Source organism: Cladophialophora carrionii, assembly GCF_000365165.1.
Source record: "Cladophialophora carrionii CBS 160.54 unplaced genomic scaffold supercont1.1, whole genome shotgun sequence".
Taxonomy (NCBI): Eukaryota; Fungi; Ascomycota; class Eurotiomycetes; order Chaetothyriales; family Herpotrichiellaceae; genus Cladophialophora; species Cladophialophora carrionii.
In genome coordinates this window covers 3,034,413-3,059,336 of record NW_008481816.1, presented here as the reverse complement: position 1 = coordinate 3,059,336, position 24,924 = coordinate 3,034,413, and the positions used below count along the sequence as shown (strand labels likewise).

At 53.8% G+C, this 24,924-nt stretch overlaps 10 protein-coding genes across 10 annotated transcripts; 6 read left to right on the top strand and 4 right to left on the bottom strand.

Annotated features, from left to right (window-relative positions):
* Positions 1-257: 257 nt before the first annotated feature.
* Positions 258-1,076, bottom strand: G647_01084 (uncharacterized protein; the record flags this gene model as incomplete). The annotated part of the gene is made up of 1 exon (XM_008724485.1): positions 258-1,076. One exon carries the CDS (start codon positions 1,074-1,076, stop codon positions 258-260), a length of 819 nt encoding a protein of 272 aa, XP_008722707.1.
* A 798-nt stretch (positions 1,077-1,874) lies between these two features.
* G647_01083 (uncharacterized protein) lies at positions 1,875-3,970 on the top strand (the record flags this gene model as incomplete). Its single annotated transcript, XM_008724484.1, has 7 exons — positions 1,875-1,937; positions 1,991-2,050; positions 2,100-2,242; positions 2,295-2,343; positions 2,391-2,494; positions 2,545-3,727; positions 3,764-3,970. 7 exons carry the CDS (start codon positions 1,875-1,877, stop codon positions 3,968-3,970), a joined length of 1,809 nt encoding a protein of 602 aa, XP_008722706.1.
* Positions 3,971-4,549: 579 nt separating this feature from the next.
* Positions 4,550-5,775, top strand: G647_01082 (uncharacterized protein; the record flags this gene model as incomplete). Its single annotated transcript, XM_008724483.1, has 3 exons — positions 4,550-4,769; positions 4,832-5,542; positions 5,621-5,775. 3 exons carry the CDS (start codon positions 4,550-4,552, stop codon positions 5,773-5,775), a joined length of 1,086 nt encoding a protein of 361 aa, XP_008722705.1.
* A 657-nt stretch (positions 5,776-6,432) lies between these two features.
* On the top strand, positions 6,433-8,049 carry G647_01081 (uncharacterized protein; the record flags this gene model as incomplete). Its single annotated transcript, XM_008724482.1, has 2 exons — positions 6,433-7,669; positions 7,727-8,049. The coding sequence occupies 2 exons, from the start codon at positions 6,433-6,435 to the stop codon at positions 8,047-8,049; spliced, it is 1,560 nt and encodes a 519-aa protein (XP_008722704.1).
* Positions 8,050-9,023: 974 nt separating this feature from the next.
* G647_01080 (uncharacterized protein) lies at positions 9,024-10,918 on the top strand (the record flags this gene model as incomplete). The annotated part of the gene is made up of 3 exons (XM_008724481.1): positions 9,024-9,363; positions 9,435-10,379; positions 10,431-10,918. The coding sequence occupies 3 exons, from the start codon at positions 9,024-9,026 to the stop codon at positions 10,916-10,918; spliced, it is 1,773 nt and encodes a 590-aa protein (XP_008722703.1).
* Positions 10,919-13,027: 2,109 nt separating this feature from the next.
* On the top strand, positions 13,028-14,776 carry G647_01079 (uncharacterized protein; the record flags this gene model as incomplete). Its single annotated transcript, XM_008724480.1, has 4 exons — positions 13,028-13,194; positions 13,248-13,373; positions 13,425-14,520; positions 14,585-14,776. The coding sequence occupies 4 exons, from the start codon at positions 13,028-13,030 to the stop codon at positions 14,774-14,776; spliced, it is 1,581 nt and encodes a 526-aa protein (XP_008722702.1).
* Positions 14,777-16,310: 1,534 nt separating this feature from the next.
* Positions 16,311-18,134, top strand: G647_01078 (uncharacterized protein; the record flags this gene model as incomplete). The annotated part of the gene is made up of 1 exon (XM_008724479.1): positions 16,311-18,134. One exon carries the CDS (start codon positions 16,311-16,313, stop codon positions 18,132-18,134), a length of 1,824 nt encoding a protein of 607 aa, XP_008722701.1.
* A 1,011-nt stretch (positions 18,135-19,145) lies between these two features.
* Positions 19,146-20,613, bottom strand: G647_01077 (uncharacterized protein; the record flags this gene model as incomplete). The annotated part of the gene is made up of 2 exons (XM_008724478.1): positions 19,146-20,473; positions 20,547-20,613. 2 exons carry the CDS (start codon positions 20,611-20,613, stop codon positions 19,146-19,148), a joined length of 1,395 nt encoding a protein of 464 aa, XP_008722700.1.
* A 1,272-nt stretch (positions 20,614-21,885) lies between these two features.
* On the bottom strand, positions 21,886-23,061 carry G647_01076 (uncharacterized protein; the record flags this gene model as incomplete). The annotated part of the gene is made up of 1 exon (XM_008724477.1): positions 21,886-23,061. One exon carries the CDS (start codon positions 23,059-23,061, stop codon positions 21,886-21,888), a length of 1,176 nt encoding a protein of 391 aa, XP_008722699.1.
* Positions 23,062-23,932: 871 nt separating this feature from the next.
* On the bottom strand, positions 23,933-24,744 carry G647_01075 (uncharacterized protein; the record flags this gene model as incomplete). The annotated part of the gene is made up of 2 exons (XM_008724476.1): positions 23,933-24,417; positions 24,558-24,744. 2 exons carry the CDS (start codon positions 24,742-24,744, stop codon positions 23,933-23,935), a joined length of 672 nt encoding a protein of 223 aa, XP_008722698.1.
* Between the last annotated feature and the right edge of the window lie 180 nt (positions 24,745-24,924).

Here is a 24,924-nt window from a genome sequence, read left to right as displayed (position 1 = left end):
TGTATCTTAATCTAGCAAGGTTACGGACTTGCCCCAGTATGCATGAGTGTGTTTTCGTGTACGGGGAGGAAAGATTGGCGATATGTTCAGCAATCACTGGCCAAGACGTACGGAAATGGAGGGGTGAACTCACATGAAGTGGAATGGAGTTTCTGGCTGCATCTATTTTGTATCAATGTTCGTGTTCATCTTCACTCGCACTACCCGACAACTTCCTTCTCTCTCTCGTCTGTAGGGCAATAAAAGAATTTACGCCATCAAGACGTCGGTCTCACAGCTGGGGCAAGGCTGAAAGTTGGAGTCACGTCCGGCAGGATTGTAGCTTCCACCAGAGGAGACACGAAAGCCTGGGTTGCGGTCGCGGATAAAGTCGTTGGATGGACCATGAAACTCCCTGTCGAGGTGATGGTGTTTTCGATGATGTGAACAGTGGGGAGATTGAGGACCGTCGTGGTTGTGACCTCTACGGTGGTGAAACTGACCGATCGCTCATCTGGAGATGTAGTCTTTGGCGCCGTCGTCTGTTTTGCAGTCGCGGTGATAGTCTCGATGTCTGTTGTGGTGACTGCTTCCATGGTTACGGCGATAGAGGGTCCCGAGTAGGTTACAATGCTCACCGAGATCGAGGTTACCACTGATGTGACCGTCTCGGTGCTGATTGCAGGGTACATCGGAACAGACGTGACCGTCTCGGTTGTGGTCAACATACCCGGCGATATCGCAATCACCAAGGCAGTCGAACTTGCTGTAGAGGGAAATACCCACGAGGTCAGGGTCGAAGGCGCAGGCTCAAGCTGTTGCGGTGAGTGGGATCCCAATTGACCTTTAGCAAGGAGCACGCCAATTGGGACGAAGATGGCAACCAACAAGAGAACAATCCAGAGGAGGATGCCGGCGACCGATCCACAGCAAGCACGGCGATATAACTTCTCCAGCTTCTCGTTGCGGGTTCGATATGGCAGGGCCGAGGTGTTGGTCTCAGGGTCAACCACGTACATGTTATGCATCCTGATGGTTTCACCAGCGATCTTGCTTGAGCTTCGAGAGGTATAGTCAGGTAACGGTATATCAGACATAGATACGACCTTGGGCTTCGCTAGGGACGGGACTCGAAAATCGTTTGTTGCGCAGCCGGTGCGCAGACAATGATCCTCGAAATTTTGAGGGATTCGAACGATGCATGAGCTTGAACTTGGAAAGAAGTCGACCTCATTGTGGCGGAGATGAATCCTCAAAGACAACGCATAGGCACAAAGGCAGGGCAGCGCTTTACAACATCACAAGGTCAACATCACAAAGATCAAAGGAAATCAAAGAAAGGGCTGCCTGTAGTTCACTGCGTGGTAAGTGTCAGTCACAATCCTTAGTAGACTCGCCCAAGCTCGGTACGAAAACCACAGCATCATGATGAGACAAAGACGGCCATGGAGACAGCTCCAGCAAAGCCGCGTAGATCACTTGTACTGGTCATGGGGTGAACACATTGAAGATCCCGTAACAACAAAGAGAACGGAGAGTGAGAGCACTCACTTTTCCTCTTGCGCCGAATGCTGTTTCGGTACAGCGGCTGATTATGTGATGGTCCGCCGTAGCTCCCAAAATGGTTAGCGCAGCAATGGGTCCTGAAGGCCAAGCGCCAATTGGGGCTTGGAGGGGCTCGGGCGCGACTGGTGGAGTTGGAGCAAAAGAAAGAATGGGCTCGAGCTGCGGGCAGCGGCTGCGGTCAGCTCAGAGAAAGCCCGAAAGGACAAGATGGCACTGTAATTGCTTCAGCTTGGTTTGAGCCTGCCCTACAAGAATCCCGAGGATCTCAAGACCTGATCTGTCCATTATTACACCGAACATCTTTACCGCCTACTCCAGCTGCCAGAATCATGGCAGGCCGCTTTGTGCGCTCCTCCAAATACCGGCACGTGTTCGGTCGTCCGACTCGCAAGGTGCGCCTCTGCTTGATTCCCGGCAGAACGAGCTACAGCTAAGACGTGGAAAGGAACAATGCTATGACAATCTGCGAGTGTCAAAGAATGCCTGGGACACAAATTTGGTCAAAGTACGCTTTAGGTCCGGCTTGTGAAACCCTCCCTTGCTGACTACCTCAGGCCAATCCAGAATACCTCGCCCTCAACTGGGACAGTAGCGGTGGTGGTGCCTTTGCTGTCATTCCTACAAGTGAGAAGGGGCGCCTTCCAGAACGAATACCGCTCTTCCGAGGACACACCGCAGTGGTCTTGGACACAGATTGGTGAGTGCTAGAAGGATGTGTGGAGCAAGAGTGTTGGACTGACGGAGCGAAGGAATCCTTTCAATGACTCCTTGATTGCCTCTGGCTCCGACGATGGGAAGGTACGGTTCCTGAATCAGATTGTTCAGGTCGGAATTGACGTGGGCAGGTCTTCCTTTGGAGGGTTCCAGATGACTTCACGCTACATATAGACCTGCCTGCAGACGAGATCCAGGACATTGCACCGGTCGGAAAGCTCAGCGGTCATCCCAAGTACGCGATCTACTTTCCACACCAAACGAAATATAACTGACCTCAATCAGAAAAGTAGGACATGTGCTCTTTAACCCTGCAGCTGAAAACGTTCTCGCTTCCGCTGCTGGAGACTTTACCGTGAAGATATGGGATATCGAGTCTGGTGCCTCTAAACTCTCCCTCAAGGTCGGCGAGGTCATCCAGTCTCTGTCGTGGAGTGCAAATGGTTCACTCTTGGTCACCACTTCTCGAGACAAGAAGCTGCGGATATGGGACACCCGGCAAGAGAAGCCAGTCCACGAAGGAGCGGGCCATGCCGGAGCCAAGAACAGCAGAGCGGTATGGATGGGTGAACATGACCGGATCGCCACGACCGGCTTCTCGAGAATGAGCGATCGTCAGCTGGCGCTGTGGGATGTGCGAAACGCCCAAGAACCCGTTGATGGCTTCCAGATGCTCGATTCGATATCTGGAGTCTGCATGCCGTTCTGGGACGAGGGCACGCAATGTCTCTTCCTCGCTGGTAGAGGTGACGGCAACATCCGATACTACGAATACGAGCACGACAGATTCGAATACCTATCCGAGTACAAGTCAGCTGACCCACAGCGCGGAGTCGCTTTCGTCCCCAAGAGAGGTGTCAACCTTCACGAGAACGAAGTTGCGCGAGCATACAAGACTGTGAATGACAGCTATATCGAACCCATTTCCTTCATTGTACCCAGACGAGCAGAAACTTTCCAGGAGGATATCTACCCACCCACAACTGGTTTGAAGCCTGCTGTGAGCAGCAAAGAATGGTTCGACGGCGCTGATGGATTGCCACCCAAGATCTCGATGGAGAGCTTGTACGAGGGCGCTGGTGTGAAAGAAATTCCTGCGGAGGAGGCCAAGCCAGTCAAGAAGGCTCCTGAAACGGTCAAGGCTGTTGAACCGAAGCAACCAGTTGCCGAGCCGGCTTCAGAACCAACACCAGCAGCCATTCGATCTCCTCCTCCTTCCATGAAAGAGCAAGGCGCGACTATGGCGTCTGCTGCTGACAAGTTCAAAGATACTGAACCCGCCGAACAGGTGGACGAAGAATCAGATTTTGAGGAGGTAGAGAAGCCTGTCGAGCGAACCAGTGCGACTAAGCCAGCAGCTCTATCACAAAAGGAGAAGCTGGCTGAGTCCTCAGCGCCACCTGCTGGCAAAGTCGGGGAAGACGTGGAGGGTACCGAATCCGCTCCCAAACACAAGGTACCATGCAACGTCGTCTTCTTCAACATACCTGCTGACATCAATTAGATGACCGAAAAGGAGCTACCAGAGGAACAGAGCGCTGAAAACGGCGAAGCTTCCAATATGCCAACATCACCTTTGACATCAACCCCCGCAGAACAAGAAATCAAGAACTTGAAGGCCATTCTGGCACAACAGTCACGGCAGATCAGCAGTTTAACCAAGACGGTGGAACAACTTGTTTCAGAGGTGAAAGCCCTGAAAGGGTCATAGAAGACACGGCGGCACCCCTGGATACATTGCATTGTTCCTCGATGTTAGCGACATGGATAAGTGGTCAAAAGCATACCGCCTGCCTGTTTGTCCCAGTATATTGTTTCTTTGTCACGTTTCTCCAGACCTCGCCGCCTCGACTAACAACTTCGGGAGCCAATAGCCTCGTCATAATACCTAGATACCGGCGCGTCATCTGTGCAGCTATCAGGACATACGTTCATAGCCAGCTTTCTTCTAAACCAACACATGACTTGCTATTACGCGATTCAGGAGGGATGCCCGTGCCCACGTGGAAGCCCCTTCTGCTCATACCACCACGCGTACTTATCTGGTATCAGGTACTTTATTCGCTGATGGCACATCAAGGTGAGGAGAAGACATTGGGACGAACCGCATTTGCTGATTCGTGCATGGATTGCGTGATCGATATCTCGGAGATAATCGTCATGTGAAAACCATCTACTGTTCGCAAAAGATCCTATAACTTATCGTTGCGGATGTCCATTTCTGAGACACAGACCTGCGTTCAAATCTTTTCATTGCAAGCTAGCCAGATCGTTCCACGCGAAGGTCAAGATGGGTTCACTCGGGGAGACGTATTCCAACGGCCATTCGACTGCTGATGACCATGGATACCCCAGGGAACCACTCAGGCAGAGCGGGCTGCTCAACGAGAAGTTCGAATCAGACGATTTAACACCAGTCATTGGACGGGAGTTTCCGAAGGTCAATATCGTGGACGACCTGCTCAACTCCCCCGACGCGGACACATTGTTGAGAGACCTCGCCATCACCAGTACGTGCGCCCCTCACAAGTAATAATGTGATGTATTTGGCATCTCCGCTTACAGCCCACAGTCTCCGAGCGCGGCGTTGTCTTCTTCCGCGCGCAGACGAATCTCACCGACGCCCTGCAAAAGGTCTTCATTCAACGCATGGGTGAGCTGACGAACAAACCCAGCACCTCAACGCTGCACATCCACCCCGTATTGAACGGCACGAGCGAATTCGGACACGACAACGAAATCAGTACCATCAGCTCCGTGACGCGCAAGAAGCTGTATGGTGCCTATGGTGAGGTCAAGAATCCGCGGAGGTACGACGCCGCGCAGTGGCATTCGGACATCCAATTTGAGACGTGCCCCGCCGATTATACCAGTTTGCGGTTGACGCAATTGCCGAAGAACGGCGGAGACACGCTCTGGGCCTCTGGATACGAGGTCTACGATCGGTTCAGTCCAACGTACCAGAGGTTTCTCGAAGGCCTGACGGCGACCTTTGTCGGTGACGGGTTTATCAAGGCCGCGGAGGCAGGTCGAACAACGCTGTACGATCAGCCGAGAGGATCTCCCCAGAATGTGGGTAAGGCGTTGACGGCAGTGCACCCCGTTGTCAGAACCAACCCGATCACTGGATGGAAGAGCGTTTTTGCCATCGGGACGTTTCCCAAGGTGATCAACGAATTGAACCCCGAAGAGAGTGATGAGCTACTCGCCAAGCTTAAGAGAATGGTGGTTGAGAACCACGATCTGCAAGTGCGTTTCAAGTGGAGGAACGAGCACGATATCGGTAGGTCTCAACACAAGTCTCGCTTCCATACAGATCCCGAGAGAGAGTATGATGCTAACCACACCATCGGCGGGATAGCTATCTGGGACAACCGGAGTGCGTTCCATTGTGCCACGTTCGACTATGATGGGCTGGGCGAGAGGTTTGGGAACCGGGCCGTGGGTATTGGGGAGGCACCATACTTTGATCCAAACAGCCAGTCCAGGACGGATGCTCTCGGTACAGCGTTGTAGTGTGAAGGCACCAATTTGGGATTCAGGAGCAGCCACTGTGTAGCTCGTCCGGCTGAATTTCATGCCGGTCCCGAGAAATGCGAACTTGCGCCTGTGCTCGACAGTAGATGTGCTAACGCGTTCTAGCCTAGTTCAACTCACTATCCTGCGTCTTTTCCCAAATCAAATTCAGCTTCACGTCATCGGAAGCGAGGCAAATTCTCATTTGAAGCTCACAGCCAGAGCATCCGTCTCATGCCGCTATCAGTGGTTGATGGTCGATTTCTCGTTATATCACTGGTTCATGCCGGTCATCCGAGACAACAAGGCATGATAATTCCTTGGGACTGAGCAGTGGCACCTGCTCCTCACTGATTGCTCGTCGCGACGATGAGCGACGGCATGGTAGTCTCACTGATTCGAAGGCAAGCCTTGTGATAAGCTCCCCAAGCTCCATACCATCCAACATGGCTCCATAGTCAGTGGGCCTCCTTCCGAGTAGGTGCCGAGCCGCGTCTGCGTTCATATTTCATCGACTTTTTCCCTGTGTTGGCTCTTTGTTCCATCTCGTCGCTACGCCGGCGTTGATTTTTCTCTTGCCTGGAGCACCAACCCGCTCCGCAATTCTCGGTGCCCTCATTCCATATTGCACCTGGCAGGCTGCCTGCTTCAGTCACCATGGCTGTTACATCCTCTGCCCCGGAAGGCATGTCCGACAATACAGAGGAAAAGAAGACCTTGCCAGCCAATGCCGACCCCGAAGCGACTAACAACAGAGATGATCCGCTGGCTCTTCTCTCCAAGATCGAGACCAGCTCGGAAGCTCACCCCGTCAGGTGGCCGCTATGGAAGAAATGGTTCATCGTCTTCGTCTACTGCCTTCTCCAGGTGTTTGTCACCCTGACTTCGACAAGTTATGTCTCGGTTGAATTCTTGATCATGGAGAAATGGACGAGCTCGGCGCAAGTCGCCACCCTCGGCCAGAGCATGTTCATTGTTGGCACTGCTGTTGGTCCGGCATTCTTAGGGCCAATGGCAGATATCAAAGGGAGAAAATGGGTGTACGTGTCCTCAATCGCCATGTATGCCATCCTCAACATCGGCACTGCGTTGGCATACAACTACCCCATGTTGGTCATCTTCTGTTTTCTGATCGGCTGCGCTGGGTCTGTCGCCCTGTGCAATGTGGCCGGGACAATTGCCGATCTCTTTGGCGATACTGATGGAGCGGCTCAGCCCATGGCTTTGTTTGTGCTTTCCGCAAACTTTGGCCCGAGCTTGGGCAGCCCGATAGGAGAGTGGATCGGCACCAATCCAAGTCTCGGGTGGCGCTGGATCTTCTACATCAACATCATCATTGGTGGCGCATTTGCGTTGTTCCTGTGCTTCATGCCCGAAACGCTTCCTAGAATCGTCATTGCGAGAGCCGTCAAGAGAAGGGGGAGCGTCGACCAGAACGAATTGGACATTGCCATGGGCTCAAGCAAGCTGTCTGTGCTGCGGGAAATGAGGTTCGTGGCAACCATGGCTTTGAGAATCATGGTGTCGGAGCCAATCGTCATCTCACTCGGCCTGTACAACGGATTTGCTTACGGCTTACTCTTCCTGTACCTTGATGGCGTCTTTGGCGTGTTCGTTGTCAACAATGGTCTCAGCTACGTGGGTGCCTCGTTGACGTACCTCAACTTCTGTGTCGGTCAGTCCTACTCGTGTCAAGCCCAAACGGCCGAGTTGCAGGTGCTAACAGGAGAACTAGGTGTCACCGTGACCTTTTGTTTTGTGCCGGTCCAGACATATCTATTCAGACGCCATCGGTTGAAGCATGGCCACATGCCTGAAGCACGGTTCCTCACCTCCTTGGTGGCTGTGTGGTTGTTCCCTGTCAGCCTGTTCTGGTTCGCTTGGACATGCGACGGTGAGTATCTGTGGGAAATGATGGATCTATAGGCTTCTGCTGACGCATTGGATGCAGGTGAAACCTCGTACTGGTCGCCAGTTGTTGCGGGCGCAGTTCTGGGCTTTTGCGATCCGCTCCTGTGGCTCGCCATGCTCAACTACATCACCGACTCTTACCCGAACGTGGCTGCCAGCGCTATCGCAGCCTTCTTGATCCCCAGTTTTCTCATCGCTGCAGGTTGCGCCCATGCTGGGGTTGCCATGTTTGCGAACATGGACGTCAGGTGGGCGTTTTCGACATTGGGTTTCATCTCAGTCGGCTTGGTAGTGCTCGTCTATGTGCTCTTCTTTTGGGGCCCAGCCTTGAGAAGATGGAGTCCGCTTGCGAAGACATTCTAAAGCTCCGAAAGAAGAACCGGTAGCGACAGCCCTTGACCAGCAGTACTTGGGCCAGCGCAATATATCTCGTCACGTCGCCATCAGACTGCGTGCAGATAATTCAATGTCAGGATTTGGTGTGTTGTGTTCCGACCCTCGACGCATCCAGCGTCAGTCTGTGAATATCATGCCACTCATGTGTTTGGCTGCACGAGCTTTGAGCTCTACTTGACCTGATATCAGGATTGGCTTGGAATGCCAGAGGTTGCGAGATATCGCCCAATAGGCGAATACCGACCGAGATCGGATGTGCTTATGCCAATCTTTCCATCTACACCTAAAGCGCGTCGGCAACGTAGTCTGCGGGCTTTTGTCTCTGGTACCTGCCGTGCTACATCAGATGTGGAAAGATGCGAGCTCTGCTCCAAGGAGCGCCCGTATTTCACGTGGAAGAAGCAAGACGAGATGGAAAATTCTGTGACTCGCGAGATTGAGTAAAGGCGGAAGCTTATCTAATGTCGGTGGACGCCGGGCCAATCAATGCTGTTGGATAAGCTTTGTGGGGTCCTTAGGAGGGGCAGCTATCGGAAGGCGTGTTCCGACGACGCGTTTTGTCGAGGCAGCTCCCGATCTCCTCACTTTTATTGCTCCCCTCTGATTGCTCTTCGCCGCCGCCCGAGGGTCGTGAGCTCGCTGGTGTGGATCTCCAGACGATCAGTCCTTACGGACCAGCTCTGGCCATACGCCATGGCGATATGCGAGGAATCAGTTGGTCGTTGCTCAGCGGAGCTGGCCATGGCCCGTCGAGTCAGGGTGTCCAGATCAGCAAAAGAAGATTCTATATTAGAGCCCTGTGGCATGCCTCTGTCGGTCTTGGTCCTGCTTCAGGCTGAACGGAGCTATTGAGCACGCGACCACCACAGTCTGTTTCCTGCTCACCTCCAGCCGACCAATCGCAAACTTCATTTTCTCAGGGTCTCACCAAAACATTCACCATGGGTGAAGCCGACAGCCTCCCTCATATGGGCCCGAAGAAGACCTTCGCCCACCGTGCCAACGGCGTGCGAAAGGCTTTGTTCACGAAGAAGGGTCTCATCGGCGACTATGACTATGCATTCCTCTTCCGACCGAACATCCCTTTTCTCGCAAAGACTCGCCGGGCATCACCGTTCTTCGGCCTCGACGACTCGATGCCGCTCATCCTTGCTCTTTTGCTAGGTTTCCAGCATGCGCTTGCAATGTTGGCGGGCATCATGACACCCCCGATCATTTTGGCCGGCGCGGGCGGCGTCAATCTGCCTTTAGATTGGCAACAATATCTTGTCTCGACGTCTTGTGAGTTCAATTCTTCTTTTGCGACATTCGTCGTCCTCGAAGGGCAAGCATAGACTGACTGACCGTTGCAGTGATCGTCTGTGGCATTCTGTCTTGTATTCAGATCACGAGATTCCATATCTGGAGGACGCCATATTACATCGGAACAGGCTTGATCTCCGTCGTGGGCACATCCTTCGCTATCATACCTGTCGCTACTGGCGCTTTCGCTCAAATGTATGCCAACGGTACATGCCAGCTGGATGCCGATGGCAACCGCCTGCCATGTCCCGACGCATATGGTGCACTCATCGGCACGTGCGCTCTCTGCGCCTTGGTGGAAATTGCGCTCTCTTTCCTGCCCCCGAACGCACTGCGGAAGATCTTCCCACCCATCGTCACGGGTCCGACGGTCATCCTCATCGGTGTGTCCTTGATCGAGTCGGGATTTCAAAACTGGGCTGGCGGTTCTGGTTTGTGCGCCGCCAGGCCGGAGAGCGGTCCATTCCAAGTTTGTCCTCAAGAGGGCGCTCCTCACGCTCTTCCGTGGGGAAGTGCAGAGTATATTGGATTGGGATTCTTGGTCTTCGTGACCATCTTACTCTGCGAACGATTTGGTTCTCCTATCATGAAGTCCACCAGCGTCATTCTTGGTCTCTTGACTGGCTGTATTGTCGCCGCAGCCTGCGGGTACTTCGACAATTCGGGCATCAACTCTGCTCCAGTGGGCTCTTTCATCTGGGTCAAAACCTTCAAGCTGAGCCTTTACGGCCCGCTCGTCTTACCCATCATGGTGGTCTTCATCATTTGCGCTTGCGAGGCCATTGGCGACATCACCGCCACCTGCGATGTCTCCCGCCTTGAGGTCGAGGGCCGCCAGTTCGAGTCTCGCATCCAAGGCGGTGTCCTGGCTGACGGTCTCAATGGCTGCTTGGCAGCATTGATGACCATCACCCCGATGTCGACTTTCGCCCAGAACAACGGCGTCATTGCATTGACACGATGCGCAAATCGCAAGGCCGGATACTTCTGCTGCTGTAAGTCAAACTCTCATCGTCCAGTTTCAGAGCTGTCTAACGATCTCGCAGTCTTTTTGATCGTGGCCGGTATCTTTGCCAAGTTCTCGGCCGCGCTTGTCGCCATTCCATCGCCAGTCCTAGGTGGCATGACCACGTTCCTCTTCTGTGCAGTGGCCGTGTCTGGCATGGCCATTGTCAACCGGGTCCCCTTCAATCGCCGAACCCGATTCATCCTGACAGCATCACTTGCTCTGGGGTACGGCGCCACGCTCGTCCCGACGTGGTTCAGCTATGTCTTCACATATCAGGGTTCCAATCACGCACTTCGAGGTTTCTATGACGCGCTGGTTCTGGTCTGCGAGACTGGCTTTGCCATCACCGCGTTCGTGAGCATGATTCTCAACCTGACTCTGCCGGATGAGATCGAAGACATCCCGGCGGCAGAGCCCCAGCAGGATATTCTGGAGATGCGCGGATCTGATGCGGGAAGTTCGACTGATGAAGGCGCTGAGACCAAAGGTCAAATGAGTGTTGCGCCGGGCAAGGAGCTCGTGTAAGGAGTTTGTTGTAGAAAGATACCCAGTTTCGTCGTTCGAGACAAGTCTCACCCTGTAGAGGAAAAAGTCATTGTACCAAAAGCTCCATGCTTACTGAGGCTCATCTCAAGACTCAAAGATACACATGCTTCGGTCTGGCTTAGCGCCTTGAGGTTATTCGCCGGTCATGGTGCTACGTAGGGACTTCAGAGCAGGTGGATCTCGACCATGCGTACAATGCACCGTGAAAAGAGTGTCAATACCGAACTCACTGCAACCTCGGCTCTGAAAGGAAAACGGACACGACAGCCATGATGGATCATCCACCGATCTCCGAACTCGCTCCCAAAATGCCGCGTGATTGATCTACTAGACTCCGTGACACGTCGGGTTCACGTGGACGATGATCAGTCCAGATCTCTCGCCAAAGCAATGCTGAGGGCTGTGGATGCACTAAACAGGCGAGCGGGTGTTCTCCACGGCTCGACTATCACCCGGACCTGTTGTTTGGAAAAGTTGCAGTTTGGCGGCGAGCATGTGCCGCGATGAGAGAAGAAGCGCGAAGCATTATTGGGCCGAGACTTATTTCAGTTACCGTTGTGCGCAGGCGCAGGCGCTCCTCATCGAGCTTGGGTTGACCGTCGCCTCATTTCCGGTTCATCTCCGGCTCAATTTTATTGACCTTCCTCATTTTCTCTACTGCTTCACTGACTTTGGGGCTATGGCGAGGGGACTGACAGTGGCGCCCCCGACTCACCTCCTACTGCATGACAGACGCCCTCTTACATGACCATCACGACGCCCTCTCGAGCCACGAACGCAGGGCGCTGTCTTGCCGCGGAAACTAGTGGACCGACGTTTATCCTCGATCCTCTCTCAATTTAGCCTCTTGCCTGCCGCTCTCTACATCCAGCATCGACTTTACCCGTCTTGGGTGTTGAAGAAGCGTGCCATGACTCCCGCCACCCTGGTGCATCGCAGCCTCCACTCGAAGAACACGCGACCGGACACAGCCGGTCTCATGGAGCACCATGGAGAAACGTGAACAAGTAATGGAGCGGCATCCAGTTCCCCACGGGGCTGTCCGAAGAATAGCCTGTGGGTCTCGTGGATCCTCGAATTTAGCCGGATAGGCGAGAAGCTGGAGTTCAGTCCCAGCTAGTGGAGGAATACTCTTCACCTGATTGCTGGACGCGGACCAGAGGCTATTATCCGTCCTAAAAGAGCCTGGATCTCACAGGCGGGGAGGGAAATCTGGGGGAAAGGGGGAGGAGCTTCTCCCGCTTCTACGGGGGAAGTCTATGATGCAGGAGACTTGTCTTCGATGCGTCTTCGTTGGCTCGATTGGTCCGAACATGCAGGGGCCGCTCGCAAGTCGATCGTCCTCAGAAGCTAGACCCCGTCTTTCTGGAGGATCAGCAGGCGGTCGGCTGAGTCTCAATTACCAAAGGCCAAGGCTGAGGATAAATACTTTCAACAAAGCGGAGGCCAACAGCGTTCGCCACAAGGCTCTGGATGATCAATCATCTGTCACCGGAGAAGCCAAGATGTGGTGACCACCACAAGACAAATTCAACCCCCTGCTCAGCCATCGAACCAAAGGGATTGTTTGTCACGTTGGCGGAATGGAGCTATGCCTCAAGCAGCTTCCTAGCAGCGCCAACCCGGAAGCGAACAAATCACACGGCCGTCCGCGCGGTTGGCAAAGCATCCAAGCCATGCACCACCAGACATCTTGATCGTTCCATTTGACACGAGCCGGCTTTGGTTGCATTTTCAGACGGTCGAAGGGAAGGCCCTTTCGGCGATGCTCCTATTCAGCATAGGCTTCGGAGATCGCGACTTGGTATCGATCCACTCTCTGGCTTGTCACCTTTAGCCAACCAAGCTTTGCCTTCCATACCTTCAATCGAACATGCCAACCGTAATTCAGCCGGGACGCGAGACCTTTGCCATTGTCGGCAGATAGCTTGATTGCGAGGGTTGTTGCTGGAGGATGGCGTTCGAAGATCACCATGCTCTGCATATATAAAACCACAATCTCCCCGCCAGGGTCGCAGCCGTTCCTCCAGACCAGCTTGTACATCTTGCACGGCACATAGCACATTGTCACATTGATCTGCCGTCATCATGGTGAATCTCAAAAAAGGCCCCACTCACGCTGACGATGTCGCCATTGCTCAGGCTGAGGCACCTGAACTTGAGAAGGTTGTTTGGCACAAAGATCCAGGCTTGAGAAAGCTGTATTTCTATGCGGCTATCATCTGTATCGCCTCCGCCACGACCGGTTACGATGGGTGAGTCTCCTGGGAACCATCGATTTGAGGTACGGATGGCTGATTGTGCGCAGATCTATGTTGAACAACATCCGTATCCTACCTCAATGGACAGAGTACTTCAACGACCCTCAAGGCTCCAACTTGGGCCTTTTGACAGCGCTTTACAGTATTGGATCCATCGCAAGCTTGCCAGTTGTGTAAGTCCACGACCGGGCGTGGTTCATATTCACTACTAACGGAAACGTCAGACCATTTGTCGCTGATCGCTTCGGCCGCAAGATAGCCATCATTGGCGGTTGCGTCATCATGATCATCGCCGCCGCCATTCAGGGTGCTTCGCAGAACCTTGCCATGTTCAAAGGTGGACGATTCCTGATGGGTTTCGGCAACAGCATGGCTCAGCTTTCCTCTCCTCTGCTCCTGACCGAACTCGTGCACCCCCAGCACAGAGGTCGTATCACGGCCATCTACAATTGCCTATGGAACTTGGGTGCCATTATCAACACGTGGCTCTCCTTCGGAACAAAGCACATCGGCTCTGAGTGGTCATGGCGAATTCCAACCATTATCCAGGGTGCACCCTCGGTCATTCAGATCATCTTCATCTGGTGGATCCCAGAATCTCCCAGATGGTTGATCTCAAAGGATCGAGGTGATGAGGCCCTTGCGGTACTTTCCAAGTACCACGCCAACGGCAACAGCGCCCATCCCACCGTTCAATTCGAATACGCCGAGATCAAAGAGACCCTCCGCCTGGAGTTTATTGCGAAGAAGACGTCGAGCTATTTGGACTTCGGGAAGACCAAGGGCAACCGATACCGATTCCTTCTGGTCGCCTCTTTGGGTCTCTTCTCGCAATGGTCTGGAAACGGCCTGATCTCGTACTACTCTACCGACATCTACAAGTCCATCGGCATCACCAACGCGAACACCCAACTCGAGCTCAATGGCGGCATGGTTATCATGTCGCTGATCGTATCATGCACGTGCGCCTTGCTCTGCGACCGGGTTGGTCGACGGCCACTTTTCCTCGCCGCAACATTGGGCATGCTTCTCTGCTTCATCATCTGGACCATCTGCTCGGCCATCTACCAAGACACCGGCAACAAGGCCGCCGGCCAAGCAGTCATCGCATTCATCTGGATTTTCAACTTCTCGTACGCCTTGGCCTGGTCGGGATTGCTAGTCGCCTACACCGTGGAAATCATGCCATTCAAGATCCGCGCCAAGGGGTTGATGATCATGAACTTCTGGGTCCAGGTCGCGCTGGTCATCAACCAGTATGTCAATCCCTTGGGTTTCAAGCATCTGCAGCCCAACTGGAAGCTGTACACCATCTATACTGTGAGTCCTCTTCTTCTTCCTCTTCCTCGAGTGGTGGAACCGTCTACTAACAACCCTGTGATAGTGCTGGATTGGCTTCGAACTCGTTTTCGTCTACTTCCTGTACGTTGAGACCAAGGGACCTACCCTGGAGGAGATCGCCAAGATCTTCGATGGTGAGAACGCCGAGGTCGGTCACGTCGATTTTGACAAGACCGCCATTGTGTCGGGTATGGAGAAGAATGAGGCTTCAGTCGAGCACCGTGCCGTTGTCTAGATGGGGTGGCCGGCACGCCAGCGGGGGACTATTCAACTGCGAAAGGATTAAGATACGCGCGCACATCATGTAGTGACAGAGCGATCAATTTTCTAAATCCCAGCCATGGTACCAGGCCATGATGCAAGTTAATGAAGTGTAGGAGATCTGCACTCTCTAATGAATGATGTCAAGTCTTTTTGACGTCCGAATCCTTTTCAGCTGTCTACAGAGCGCAGTCGCTATAGTCGTCCTTGTACGCATGCTGTGTCCCATTGAGTGTTTATCCAATTGAACACGAGTCGAGTCACGTCACTGCGTAGTTCTCCTACAGAGCAAAAAGAAAACGAAGACGCTTTCTTGATACGGCTATACCCAGCTGGCCAGGCTGGTCTACTCCACATCTCACTCCCATCTCTCGATGGGAGCCGATTTGACTCTGTGAAGTATGCAAACAGTGATCGGGGGTTCGCTGAGGGGGTGGGTGTGGTATCTGGTCGTGTCGGGATTCGAACATCGGGCCGGGTCGATCGAGGGAGGAGGAGGGTGAGAAGTGAAACGCGACCATGAACGCCTACTGGCCCGATGCCAGTTTGACCGGAATCATGTCGAGACTCGAATTCTCTCGCCTATCTGGTGAGTCGCTTAACCACTTTGTTGATTTGGACCGTCGCCGAAGTGATTTGCTCTGAACTCGCCCAGATAGTAGTCTTGGTGATTTAGGAACATATTTCGCGTTTTCAATTCATAGGCATTCAATTTCTGGTGCCGAGGCTCATCTCTTTTTTTCTCTCTCTCTCTTTAGCTAGACAGTGAAGTGTCACTGAGCTGAACCAGATATTGGGAACAGCCTCGCGCCTGTGATTGGGACGTCAAGCCTGCTTCACGTGATGCCTGGGCGCACAGTCCCTGCGTCCGAGTGTCCGTTGGGCAGCATTTTCACGTCTGGGAAGTTTTTTGCGGCCAGATCACGTTGTGTGGCAAGTTGCGATATCTACAGGATAAAATCAAGAGTGAGATATCCCTGAGGCATCGACGAACCTACGACGAACTACATTTTGTACGATGATGTCGAGTTGCATGCGTCGCCGAAGAAGGCATGTGCGCCGGGAATTTGATTCGATGCTTCCTTGGATTTCCGATGCTCGGGCGATCGGCTAATCGCTGCAAAAAGCAAGAATTCTTCACATTGTCAATCTCGCTTCTCCAACACTGATGCCAGCGCAATAACAACAACAACAACTTACACGCTGCTCTGGTCGTGTCGTGACTGTTGCATCCGCACTCTTACCATAGGAGACGATACCTCCCCAAACCACGACTTCTCATCGAAAGCATTGCAGCTGAACTGCCGGCAGATGAGTGAGAGGCGCGTCATACGACCCGATCAATCCACCTGCCACTCCGACGCAGCCCCAGGCATGTGCGCCGTCTGAGTGACCAGCCCGACATCGAATTCCCATCGTACCATACAAACGAAAGATGGACTACACCAACTGAGGCCCCTTTTACCTCAGCTCAAAACAGGCTCTCATCGTCCTGAGGGACTTCCACAATGGCCTTCAACTTCAACTGGTCGCCGCTGTCGACCGATGCAGGCTTCCTTCCCCGGGCCCAAGAACTCCTCACCAATGCCCTCAACCGCGCCGACCCCAAACCTGCCATCATCGTCGACGACATCATTGTCAACGAGCTCAACCTTGGCGATGTGCCTCCCGAGTTGGAAATATTGGAGATTGGGGACTTAGCAGAGGATCGGTTCCGCGGCACTTTCAAGATGATGTACAACGGCAATGCATACCTGACATTGAAGACAAAAGTACAAGCCAACCCGTTGAATACCTATCTACGGACGCGGTCTGCATTTGCGACACCACAACCGCTGGCTGCGGATACTGGGTTGACTATACCGCTCCAGATCACGTTATCTGAGTTCCGCTTGTCCGGATTCATCATTCTGGTCTTCTCACGCCAGAAGGGCTTGACGCTGGTCTTCCGAAACGATCCTCTCGAATCACTCCGCGTGTCCTCGACCTTCGACTCGATACCATTCGTTGCAAATTTCCTGCAAAAAGAGATCGAAACACAGTTGAGAGGGCTCTTGATGGACGAGCTGCCTGCGATCATCCATCGCCTCTCGCTACAACTACTCGTTCCAGAACGTAATGCGTGCGAGGAACGCAAGCTCTCAGCAGCACCGATATCGAAGGACGAAGTCGTCATTGATCCACTAGCCAGCCCCCCGCAGGATCCAGTCGACTCTACCGGAGCAGTCCTGACGCCTGCAGAGGTTGCTTCCTTATCGCTGGACTCGTCTATCGAAACCCAGTCGTTATTCTCGCGCAAGAATCTCATCCGCTTGGCCACTTTGACCGACTCGCATAGGACTTTGTCGCTATTCACGCCATCGATTCGCGACGCTGTCTTTCGAGCATGGACAGGGCCGCTGGAACGGGGAGAGATGCCAGGTCTTTTGACCCGGACGACAACCCCTGCCCTCTCCAGGACTCACTCGTATGCTGGCAGTCTCAGCACCACTACTGCCTATACATTCGACAGCGGTTCTACCAGACCGACTTTGCACAGCTATGTTTCCTCAAGTCATGGCTTGACCATGAACAGCGGTCGACATGGACAGGGCCATCGAACACGGAAGAGGAAGAAGCGCGTTGTCGACTTACGGCCGCATCCAGAGACAGGAGAACCGGAAATGGTCGTTGAAGACGGTTCGACAGCGGACTCGGCGAGTGTGTCCGAAAGCGCCTCCACCACGGCCTCGGTGTTTTCAGCACCGGCAGCTACCATGTCTTCGGATGCCAGTCAAGGTCTCAATCCTATCACGCCACCGAGGAGTCCTACAATGGCCCTGCGGACTGCTGCGTTAGCGCCCGTTAGACAGGGTGGGATACGTTGTGTCAGTGATGGTGCTCCGGGCCCGAGCATTGCCGTCGACCATGACGAGCCTCATATGGACGTCCATCGGACACCACGGGCTAAAGACCCCAACGCGACGATTCGTCTGCGGTCACGGAGAACCATACCTGCCGTTTCCGATGATGACGAGACACCCCGAGCATCAATGTACTTGGCAGATCAAAAGGCGCCAGTCGCACCTCTTGCCAATGAACTTCCAACAGCTGTAGACGAAAAGACTGTCCTGCCCTCTCGAGCAGGGCCCTCTCGTCCAGGGCTTCCGAACTTCATGCAATTCGTCACGAGTTCCACAAACACCACCTCTATCGCAGAGCAAGCGTGGATGATGAAAATGGCAAACGAAATGGTCAGGCGATATGAAGAGGAACGTCTGAAAGGAAGCTTTGGTCCGGCATCGCCGAGAGAGGAAGATGCGAGCCCTCCTCCGCCTGCTTACGCGCAATGACGGGGTATTTGCTTCCCATTTGTCGTGTTTTTATCAGGTGCGATTGAGCGGGCGTGGTGGACAAAAAGTGATTTGGCCTAGCATGGTCATAGTGCTTAGTGGTACAGAGTACGACTAGCGAGTCTTTGTACCATCAATGTACGGAGTAATGGCATGATGAAGATATGACGATATGTGTATAGACTAGAGTGGAATATAGGTGCACCTAGTCGCTCAGCTACTCACACGGGAGCAAGAATCTTGTCGACCGCGAAAAGCGTGTGGATGCTTTGATGGTCATGGTCGTGGTCATGGTCGTGGTCATGGTCGTTGCTTTACCGGTGCTCACAACGAGCAACTGCACGTGTGAAGTCGCCGTCCCAGTAAACTGTACTGCATGGTGCTGTACTGTAGCGTTGAAGTTGAATTTCATGCGTCCGTACATACGGAGCACGGAGTCCTCGTATCCCCAATCTGCATACCTGTATCCGATCAAGGTCTAGGTAGGTTGTCATGTCATTAGACCGAATCTATCCAACTCATGTTTTCTTAGATATCGATGTCTCTGTACGGAGTACGGAGGAGTCGATTTATTATGTATGACACGCCGTTGTGGTCCAGTCACTCAGTCAATCAGCCAGCCAGTCAGTCAGCTGGTCGGTCGGTCTGCATATGACACTACCACTCGGAGTAGGTGCCTTAAAGTACGGAGTACACGTACTGTAATTTAGCGATCCAACGAACGTCCTGCCACGCCTGTGCACTTAGTAGCGAGTGTACTTACACCATTCGTGTGAGCTAGCTCGCTGGGTACTTAGGTACGGTATATATACATGTATACTGTATGTGCAAGAAAGTCCTTCCGCGGGCAACAGCAACACAACGACAGCCAGATGTCTGGAAGGCGGATGTGAATGTACAGGCTACCCAGCGCTGCTGGCACTGCTGGCTGTTGACACTGCTGGCAGCTGACGCTGGCCCTTGGACACTTGGAAAAACTCAAAAGACTAGCTAGCTACTCTAGCCAACTAACTACCCACGCCGGGTCATCTTCTTCTCGTTCTTCTTGCGCTGCTTTTCGTTCTCGCGATCCAGAAACTTGCGCTGCTCCTCGGCGCTCATGCCCTTCATCTTGCGGTCGCGCTCCTCCTTCTTCAATTTGTCCAGCTGCCTCAGCCGCTCCTCTTCGGCTTCCTTGTCCGAGATCTTCTTGAGTTTGCTCTTCTCCTGGTCGCGGATGGCGTTGATCTTGCGCAGGACCTCCGGGCGGAGTTTTGCGTTGGAGACCAAAAAGTCCGGCAGGCGCAGGAAGAGGGCGAACAGCGGCAGCGTGCGCAGGTAGTGTTCTTCCGACGAGGGCAGGTTGAGGGCCAGGTGCAGCCGTTTCTTCTGCGCCGTCTCGTTCAGGTTGGTGGGTTTGTCGTGCGGCTGGTCGGTGATGATGAGGTACTGGAAGTGGTCGGGCCCGGCTTCCTTGACGGCGTCGACGAGTTCCTTGGTGAGCAGCCACTCGCTGATTTCGGCCGACTCGCTCATGACCGTGGTCCACTCCGGCAGTTTGGCGTTGTCCTTGGTGAAGGTGAGGGAGAGGTCGTAGCGTTCGTCGCGCAGGCGGCGCATGGCGAGTTTGTTGACCACGGCGAAGACGAAAGGGTCGTAGCTCGAGTTGCCGACTCCCTTTTGCTTGCCTGTCTCCTCGGAGCCGGGCACTGGCGGGGGCACAAAGTCCTTCTCCTTGCCGTCGAAGGTGTAGATGACCGCTTCGACCCGTTCGGGCTTGGGCTTGACGCTCTCGATGAAGAGGCCCGTGAGCTCCTCGGCGATCAAGACCAGAGGGTTCATCCTTCTCTTGAGGGAGATCTTGATGTCGGCAAAGGCGACGTTCTGGCGACCCGTCGCGTACGTCTCGAACTCCCACGCGGATTTCTCCTTGAGCAGATCCTCGGACACGCCATTGCCGCTCTTTTTCACCATCTCCTTGAAGAGGCTTGCGTCGACTGGCGAGGCAGCCGCTTCCGTCGTCTCTTGCGGTGCCGAGGCGTAGCCCACCAGCGCAAACTCTCGCTCCAGCAACGGTTCATGCACGGCGATCCATTTCCGCGCCTTGCGCCGGTTCGTCCTCGTCCCCCAAAAGTGTACCAGCATAGCAAGCAGGATGAAAGGGATGAGGATGGCCTCCATGGTGAAGTCGGATAGCTGCGTTCGCTCCCACACTCGGTACCATTTCGTGTAGATCATCTTCCGGGGCAGATCTCCTGCCGCGAGATTGGCTCCCGTAGCACTTGCTGCTTGCGCATCGGCTGGCGAGGCGGGGATGGAAACCGGCGACGGAGGAGGAGCTGCGGCGAAGTCGGCGAAGTCTGGATACGAAACGGGTGAGTATATATTATTGCATGATGCGCTGGTCCTTGGGACAAAATGGCTTTTGTTTACCTGCATCTTCCGCGACAATGGGCGCCTGCGACGGCTTGCCGCCCACAAGTGATTTGAAGTAGTCCATGCTGGACGAGCGAGATACGGGCGCGAATCAAGTGAATGACTCGCAAGAGATATCTCGGCTGTGCACACGGTCGGTGGAATACGCAGCAGAGAAGCAGACGGGGCAGAAGAGAATGAAGCTCCCCACAATTTGAAAATGCACTGCAACGTAATCTGGAGCCAAGACGTGAGAAGATGCTCGTCACTCGTACTCGTACCCCGGGCCTTGCCCAGCTATTGCCACGCGAGGATTGAGTGACACTGCGGGGAAGAGAATAGACACAAGTGAAGGGAAGCTGCCTGACTTCAGGATGACTCCCATCGAAGATCCAGGGAGAAGGGCCCGGGAATGATCCCATCAATGATAGCATATATTGGATGAGTTGCAGTACTGTCCGTAGCGGCCACGCAGCTCCATATGTGCACTCAGCCGCGTCCTCATTGACACTACGGAGAAGACATCGACTTTCGTTGGTATGAAATACTCTAGCTATAGCCTTTGGTTCCTTTCTTCTTGCACCTGCACCACCACAACTTAGCCACAGTTGGGCGTGGAGGACCTTCGCTTGCCGATATGGCTGTACATTTCCCAACTCCATCATAGCGCTCAAGTTGTCTGTCATCAAGCCAGACGAGACCAGCCATAAGCGTTGTGGAGAGTCTATTTGATCTGTATTCCCTCTCTTAAATCATGGATCAGCATCCGCGAGTCGATCTGAGGACCTGTCCTGGCTCAAGGGCAAGGGAGTCTCGCATTGGTGCTTCGTCTTGTTCAACTGCCGCAAGGACAAACATCGTCAACAGAACTGCCATCCACCCGACAGCAGATGAGATCATCGTGGGCATCCCTCGCCGTCGCGAAATCCTTTCGCCTCCGCAAGTGATGCTGAGGAATCTTCAATGGTTGTGCGTCCTCGTTCCCCCCCCGCATGCATGTTGACGCGCTTCCACGCTGATGCAATATCCCTTGCACTGACAACTGGGCCGTACTGAAAAGGGCCATCTTCCTGACCTTGAACCGGTGGAAAACGGCTGAGGGGACTGTGAGGGATTCTGGATCGATCCCGGCCCAACGCTACCGCGAGCTCTGTGTCCTTTGATGGCAACTCGGCCGTATCTCGTATTGTGGTATTAAAATCCGCCCGGGCTCGGCCTATTCCAGAAACATATCAATCATGTCGTGTGGTATCATCAATTTTGGTCCCCGTAACGCCGATAGCCGTCCGTCACTTGGTGGACGGGTCACGTTACACTTCGCAGATCATTTCGGTATTCCGTTGTCGGACACTCATGTTTATTCCACAACATTTCCGCCGCTCAGGTTGATCCCACCAAAGGTCCACTGTCCCGCAGCCCAGATCCATGCCCCAACACTAGGTTTCTTCCCGTCTTTAACGTCGTTGGCCAAATCCACGACACCTTGGAAACTCGACTGACTCTGGTCAAGATCCTCCTTGGTGTCTCGCGGAGGCACCGGTGTCCGTCCAACGGGTGATGACACTCCATTCACGGCGTCCACAGCAGCGATGGCCGGTCCTTCGTCGAAAAAGTCCACAAGAGTGAACGTCGGCGGTCTGCCGTATTGAGAATTGCAGGTGGAAAGTGCGTAGCCGAGATTGCCTATGCTGCTGCCCGGTGAATTTGTGACATTGATCTTGTCCACATCGGGAGTTTCGATGTCGAAGAGGCCCTCCTTGTAGAGGAAGTGGTTCATGAGAGCCATGCGATTCGACGAAATTGCAGATTGGCTATTTCCTTGCACGCTCGACGGCCGCTCGGGGACGCAGGTGAAGTCACTAGGATCAACGTTCTCGAACGGGTTCTCGAATATAAACGAAAACTCGTCCATCAGGTACGCATATTCCGTCGGTATGAGGGCTGGGTTGGCAAGGGATGCGACGAAGACCATCAGGCGTTTATTTGCGTTGATCAACTCCTGCAGTGTAGGCCATGCTCCCGCGGACGGGGGTACGCTTGTGGAAGGCGGGACATATGCATAGTCTGTGATCCTCGCTGCGGTGAAGTGCGCACCCAGGTCTTGCGGCGTGGCGTCGTCGGAATTGACGAGCAGGATAGTCACGACCTCGTTCGGGTTGCTGTCTAGCCACGCCTTGATCTCTTCCAGCCAGTCCGACAAGATTCCAGCATCCAGCAGATCGCAGGATGAATGGCACAAATGGTATTCTCCGTTAGATTGGTGTACCTGTGCCGAGAGCAGACGCACGCCAGCTGACAGTTGGACAGTGGAGTTATAGTATTGATTGCCCGAGGTTGAAAATCCCGTCGAGGCGTCTCGAAGGAATGGAGAGTCGTGGGCGCCCAGGTGGACGATGCTATCGTAGGTTTTCGAGCAGAGGGAAGGCGAGTTATTGCAGGCGGTCGACTGGCGTCCCCATATCGACGGGTTGACTGACGCTGCAGTACTGAGGCTCAGGAAGGAGAGGCAGGATACTAGAGGCCGTAACATCATCTTGGAATGAAACTAGAGGTGTAGGATGAAGTGCTCGCTCGCTTTTCGCCGATGCTGTCGCTGTGTGGTTATTCCAACTCAACCAATGTCAAACGAGCGAAATCCAAAGCACAAAGAAAGAGCAGTAATGGAAACAGTACAGCAAGCGAAACGGTCAACAGAACAAGCAGAAGGTTCATAAGCCCAGCTTCTGACCTTGACGAGACGGATTGATTTGACTTCTGCTGCGGCTGAGCGCTGAACAAACCTGGTGCACGAAACATGCGCCCAGCATGCAGCCGCGCGTACGGGGACATCTGGGGTGGCAGGGCAGAGAAGGAATCTCCTCCGGCGGGCACTGGCTCACTGGCCAGAGCTTCGCCCCATGTTTCTGAGCGGCCGATCAGGACAACGTCAGCAATAGCGTCGGATGAATCAAGTCTGAAACCGTATGGACATGTCCAATGAAGTTGAATGGCGGTCGACCAGATGAGGTGGAGTGATGGATGTTTCGTCCTAATGGGTGGTGATTCAGGCCCCGCTGCGAGCCCCGAGAGCCCCATCCAGTTAGGACCCGGTACCTTGCAGTCGGTCTAGGCACCGCAGGGCACCGCTACACAGCCACAACAGCCTATTTCGGGCCACCTACCCGTATTTTGGCATCACCTAGCGGAAAACCTGGGGTATTTCTTCCGTCCGCAGTAACAAGTACTGGGTATGCGAGACGTGCGAAACAAGCGACCACAGCGACTGATCAATGGAGACCATCACGACCTGCACGGAGAATCCCAACGGCGCATGACCAAATCTCCTTGCAAGAGATAGACGCTGCGCAAGTCCGTATTGCTCGTTGGCAAGCTGACCGATGGGATGCCATTTCTTCAACCACTGTTCACAGCCGCCACGCAGTGGGCTCTCTGGACCCTTCAAACTTGATGTGCCCATACTCTCGATATCCCTTATTGCCCAAACCCAGAATGACTCTCCGATGCTCAAAGTGCTTGGTATGATGATAGGCCTCATGTTTCTCGATATTCTCCCAGCCAACGTACACAATGTACGAGTTGTCGTGCCCGTCAACGGCCTCGAGGACCGGGCCACCTGCGCAGCCCAGACAGCCATCCACATATCTCACGATATGCGTCCACAGCGGCCAAGCACCTTCATGCCACGCGGCATCCGTGGACACATAGATCGCCGACCCAGTGACGGGGGCGCCCTTTCCCAAGGCTTGACAGTTGGGAGTAAACTCCTTGATGTACGCATGACGGACCGACACACTCGTCGGAGAATCAACCACATCTTGTAGGATGCTTTGGAATTTCGAGAATCGGGGCGAGTTGAGGAAGTCCTGGTGCTGTGAGAGTTGCTCTCGAACTGTCAAATCCCCATCCGTTAGTCTGCGCACGCACAGATGCTACGGTAATATGGCGAGCAAGGAGCAACCGGGTACGTTCTGCCAGAGCAGCATCCGCGCTCATACAGTCCTTCCATGGAATGAAAATGTGTGTACCGACCGATATGCAGCTGGACTTTGGACCTGTCTTCTGGCGATCGACCCCAGTACAGGCGCCGGAAGCCGCCGTGCCCTTCCAGCAAATCCAATGCTTCAGACCATCTTCTGCCGGCTTCACATCTCGGGTTTGTGAGATCTCTATCCGGATCGACTGTCAAGTAGATTATCTGCGTCACAGGGGAAGACATTTTGATTTCGACATCGACGTTCCCGACAGGTCTAGCGAGCTGGCGACGGCTTTATATCAACAGAAGGCAGGCCTACACAGTACATACAGCAGCTGCTCTTGTGCCTCGGATGTTCGCAGCCTTGGAAGCTGAAGGCCTTGGGAAATGCATCCCCCCGCATTTCCCAAAACAAGAAAGATT